The 5,601-nt window shown below is 41.5% G+C and overlaps 1 protein-coding gene across 1 annotated transcript; it reads right to left on the bottom strand.

Moving 5' to 3' along the window:
• Nucleotides 1-328: 328 nt before the first annotated feature.
• DNAJC28 (DnaJ heat shock protein family (Hsp40) member C28) lies at nt 329-3,914 on the bottom strand. The gene is made up of 2 exons (XM_079101005.1): nt 3,543-3,914; nt 329-2,483 (listed from the first exon to the last, which is right to left on the bottom strand). Exon 2 carries the CDS (start codon nt 2,453-2,455, stop codon nt 1,295-1,297), a length of 1,161 nt encoding a protein of 386 aa, XP_078957131.1. The 5' UTR covers nt 2,456-2,483; nt 3,543-3,914; the 3' UTR covers nt 329-1,294.
• Between the last annotated feature and the right edge of the window lie 1,687 nt (nt 3,915-5,601).

Genomic DNA, 5,601 nt, shown 5'->3' with positions numbered 1-5,601 from the left:
TCTTTCTTCCAAAATCAGAGTCCTAGGTGAATCACATCTATACCACAGCGCTCTGGGGACAGGCCAGCTCCTTTTCACCATTCTCTACTTCCTTCTAGGTGCCCAATTCTGTGGCAAAAGCAATTAACCAAACCTTAAAAAGTCATATTTCCTGAGAGAGGACAGGACACAACCTCAAGAATTTCAATCTCTTGTCATTTGCCAAAGACGCAAATGCATGAAATTTAGATCTTTTTTTTTTCTTGTATAACTATTTATTATTTTTTAATGGGCAATTATCTTTGCTTACTAAAAGGTCTGAAAGACAGGAAATTGGGTCTTTAAGACAGTAAGTTATGATCTTCACATCACTGAAAAGCCTATGGAGAATCTAAGACACAGAGGCTTGAGGTAAATTTATGGAAACCTAAAACTTCAACCTGTGATCAGAGATAAGCTAGAAGTGAAATCTTACATTTGCATTGAGCCTTAGGATTTTTACCACCTCTGAAAATTTAAATAAATACATAAATAAATAAACCTCTTTAAATGTGGACATGAGTCTATTTCTAGAATTTCTAAGTCAACTAGCTTATATGATTGGGTTCTGCAGCCAAAATGGATCATGAAGTTAGAAGTACAACCAAGATGTTTGATGTTTTCTTCATTTAGTACTCACAGGAAGGTCTTTCTAATAAGGGCACAAAACTACACTAAGCAAACTTCCTGACCTTAGCATTTAAGAGGATGTTCCAAAAATTTTAGAATAGTTTTGAGCTTTACTAAGCTCAGAAGTATAAATGCAGCAAACTTGCAAAAAACATTTATCATTCAGAGGTTTGGTTAGTTAAATTTCATTATATTTCTTTAGTTTTGTGTTTTGATAATGCATATTTAAGTTTTGTTGTTAAGTTCCTGTGTTTGAAAATGGCAATCAGTAACTGCTTTTAAGTTATTAGATCTTCAAACTGCACTAAGACTTTCAGAATACCCTGAATGATTCTCAAGTCTGAGTTTTCAGTTCTTGCTCATTTTACCTGAGATGCATTTAAACTCTGAAATGGTTTAAATTGTTTCCTTTAGAAGTCAGTTCTCTTCTTTTCTTGCTGTATCCACAGAGCAAAGCAGGTTGACAATTCTCTGAGTTTGGAGTTTTCTCACACATCACTAAGGACATGATTAGTTTAGTGAAAAGTACAAAGGCACACAATTCTCAAATGCGTACAATACAGCAATACATCTCAGCAGCTATGTTTGGTGTCAGTGCAACTGAAAATGAACCGAAGCAGTTCTGAGATAGTGAACATCAAAATGATCATATTTTAATAAATTTCCACAGATTCATCCAGTTTAAAAGACTTGTCTTGACTTCAGGTGTTTTCTCTTCTACCTGATGAATATTATTTGGGCTTTTATCTGTATTTTCTTTTGTTTTTATAAGGGTCTCATATATTTTCTGGGTTTTGATAATTTCTTTCTGTGCATCGAAATGGACTTTTTGCCTGGTCAGGATGGGAACAATTAAATTAAAATCATTAATTCGTTTGTTTAGTTTTCCAATGTTTTCTTGAAACTGCTCACAAACTTGGTTCCACTGTTTCTGGTCTGCTGGTGTCATAGGATTTCCAAGTTTTTTCCTAGACTCTAAAATTGCCTCTCTGAGTTGTTCAATAGTATCTTTTATTTCCTTTTGCATTAGGATCCATTCTGGTTGGTATCCATTATCTATCAATATTCTGTTCAGGTTGTGAGTCATGGGATCAATATATGAACAGCCAGAGAACTTCTTTAGAGGTTTTCCTTTTCCACTGAGATTGTCAAAGTCTCCTTTTGCCATTGATTCCTGAATGAGGTCCTCCACTAACCGCTCTATTGCCTGAGTTATCTTTTGTTCTTTGCTCTGTCTCACATCTTTGACGGTTACACTATTAGTGAAATGCTGGCTTTGTAGCTTCTGCTTTCGATATTCCATCACTTGCTCAGTTGCACGATCTGCCCTAAATTGCCTATATTGCTTCTCTCGCTGACTTGGAGTCCCAAAACCAATACCTTCAAAACTTAAATAATGCCTGTGTTGGGGTGTATTATATTTGAATTTTTCTTCTTCTTCTTCTACATTTTCACTTTTATTCTGTCTGGCATTTGATTGTTCTACCACGTGGGAAAGTACCTTCCTATAAGCTTCTTCGATTCTTATAAATGTTGCAGAATCAGCAGTACTAGAGCCACTATCTGGATGGTATTTCTTGGCAAGCTTATGAAAAGATTCCCTAACATCATCTGCAGAGCATCCTTCATCCAGACTCAGCAGCCGATAATATTCTCTGATCTTCTTACTGGATTTATGGGTCGATATCATTCTATTTCTAATGACGCCAAGATATGGAAGCATTTTCACTCTATTAGGAATCCGTGAAGCATTTATCAGGTGAGATCTTAAAATCTGAGCCATCGCCACATGCATTCTGTTCATCATTGTACCCAGAGTTGTTCTTCACAATGACCTATAAAATGACAACAAATACAGGTTGAACAAAGTTGTATTATCAGTTGATTTCTTATTTTCATTAACAAAGAAGATAGGGTGTGAAGTTATAAGCCTAGTTAGGGAAAGTTCACTCTTTTTTTTATGTTTTTGGAACTGGGGATTGAACAAAGGGGCACTGTACCACCGAGCTACAGCCACCAGTTCTTTTTATTTTCAATTTTGAGACAGGGTTTAAGTTGCTGAGGCTGGCCTCCGATTTGCCATCTCCTGCCTCAGCCCCCTGAGTTTCTGGGATTATAGGCGTGCACCACGACGCCCAGCAAGGGAGTTCTTTCTAATGTTGCTGACAAAATTCTTTAGCCATATTTAGCAGAGGAACGGAAGTCGATGATGTTTAAGCATTAACATACTGTGACATAATCTGGATTCTACTCCTCACTAACCGCAGAATTTTAGAGCTGGAAAGTTCTTAGTGACCGCCTAATCCAATCTTCTCCTATGAGAAAATGTAGGCCCAAAGGTTAAGCAATTTAACCAAGTTACATAATGAGATGTAAGCAAAAGGGGTGGGAGGGCACAATAAGGACGTTTAATTAAATCCTCAGAAGGATATAAACTTAAACCGTTTTCCAGTTAATTCGTCCTGCTCTTCATCGTTTCAAGGAGTCATGAAACAGAACATAGAGTACGTATCTACTGTGATACTAGCTGAGCAGTCAAGTGTCCGGAAGACTTAAAGCTCCACGGCTCATTAGGAAGGAGCCACCTCGGGGTGCTGGGGAAGCAAGGACAGGGGAGGGGGCCCCAGCAAAATGTTCGCGGCTATTTTAAAAACGCACGGTCCGGTAAAGGAGAAAGGCTTGTACATAGACAGTGGCGACCGAGCACTAGAATGACTCGTCTGAAAGTGTGAATGTTATACGTAAACGCTAAAACGGCGCTCCGGGGAACCCCTGTTTGATGAACGATTGGGGTCCACGGGCTTGAACGATGGTTCGGTCGGAGGTGGACGTGGCTGCAGGCGCCGTTACAGCGCAGGCTCAGTCGGGACCCGCCCCGCCTCGCCCCTACTCACCTTCGCCAACGTGGGGAAGGGGCCCCGCGCCGCCCGCCCCCATGCGCCGCCTCTGCGCATGCGTGGGCGCCTCGCCCTCACTCCCAGGCGCCGGCGCCGCGGCCCGCAGCCGGGTTCTCGGCCGGGCTAGACCATCTGCGGCCTCAGACTGGGGGGGGCATCTCGGAATACGGTGCCTAGAATCCCGCCCGACTGCGGCGGACGACCCGCCTTACCGGGAAACTGGAACTCTCCCCCACCACGAACCTGACCCAGAGGACGCAGGCAGGACACCTGGGGGTCCGGCCCGCCCAGGCCGGCAGCTCCGCCTCCAGCCCTCCCCGAGCGGAGGTGGTTCGGCCGATTGGGGTTGTGGGAGGTGTAGTTCCGCCCGAGGTTCGGGACTCCGGACTCCGCACTGCGCCTCGCCTCTCGGGAGGGATTTCGGCTCGGGGTCCGGGACCCGCGTGTCGGGTTGGCGGCGGAGTCTTTGTAGTTTGGAGGACGATGGCGCTGGATTACTTTTTGGGGCGCGGGAAGATTAGGCCGATTGCTTCTGCAGGACCAGGACAGCCCCTTCCGGGGACACCGGTCTTGCCCGAGGTCACTAAGCTACTTAGTAACTGACCCAGGCTTAAGAAAGTTGATCCGTCTTTAACTTAACAAGTACTTAGCTCGAGTACTTAGCTCGAATGGCCTGGCGTTGGTAGGGGCTTCGGACAGGCTAGAAGATAAGCTCAAAAGAGGGGTCTCCTAGCTTCCATTTCAACCCCTGCCAGAATTAGGTGTATTCTCTCGCGCTGCACAGGTAGCAAATTTTTGCTTTAAAGGAAAAGGAAAGATTTGAGAATATTCAGACTTAGGTTGAAAATCATCTTTCTTCCATTTTCCTTGTGCTTTAGGCAAGGTATCTCTATGGCTATTTGTAACTGAGTAGCGTTTATGTTTTCCAGGCACTGTACTACGCGCAACAATCATATGAGAGAAATACTATTATCCCCATTTTACACACGATGAAACAGCCATTGTCATCATGATATTATTAACAAAGTAAGCAAATTTAACATAGAGTACTACCTAATCTATAGTATTCTATTTGTTTCACTAATTGTCCTGCTGGTAACCTTAAGAAAAACACACGAACTTCTAGAGCAGCAGGTTAAATAGGCGATAAACCAAAGTGTTCTTGTGAAGTTCAATTATGGCAGAAAGTTCACCATTTTAAAATACGGTTCTTTTCCTTTTTTTTTTTTTTTTTTTTCTTCCTCGTACTGGACTTTGAACCCAGGGATGCTTTACCACTGAGGAAATCTCCATTGCTTTTTTAAAAAAATTGAGACAGGGTCTTGCTAAATTGCCCAGACGCCATGGCCTTGAATTTGCAATCCTGCTGCCTCATCCTCTGGTGTCACTGGGATTACAGGTGGGTGCCACCACACTGGCTTGGTTCTTTTCCCTTTGAAAAGGTTTCTACACACTGTGCAGTTAGCACTTCTAGTGGTTATGTCAGGATGTTGCCAAAAAATCAGTGTCAAAACCAAAACTCAGGTGTATTTTTTTTTTTTTTTTTTTGGTACCAAGGATCATACAGAGGACCACACACATGCTACGCAAGTCTACCACTGAACTACACCCCCAGCCACAATAATAGAATATCATTTTTGATGTTATACTACTTTACTTGATTAAACTTAGTTTCAGTTTTCAATAAAATGTTGCTAACCATCAAAAAGGTTATGTCATGATTAAAATCAACATGCTTTAACCTCAATCTATCATTTTCCCCAATGCCAGTAATTACTATCTTGAGTTTATCAGTAACCTTATGCATAAGGATTTATGTTGGATTAGATATATGTGAAATTTCCTAGGACATCTTTTCATATTTCTGTGCTCCCAAAATAGTTGAGTCTTTTGAAACAGATTTTCCCATGAACCAGAGAATAGTCAGTTGATGCAAATTTTATACACTAAAACCTAATCAGTTGTGCTCTGAATTGGTATAAAATATGATCTTTTTACAAGGAACTAAAGACATTTTTTTACATTATGGTTATATTGAATATTTACTGAGCTACTA

This window comes from Sciurus vulgaris (assembly GCF_902686455.1).
Source record: "Sciurus vulgaris genome assembly, chromosome: 10".
Taxonomy (NCBI): Eukaryota; Metazoa; Chordata; class Mammalia; order Rodentia; family Sciuridae; genus Sciurus; species Sciurus vulgaris.
The sequence above is the reverse complement of the archived record's forward strand: the minus strand, read 5'-3'. Positions and strand labels throughout refer to the sequence as shown.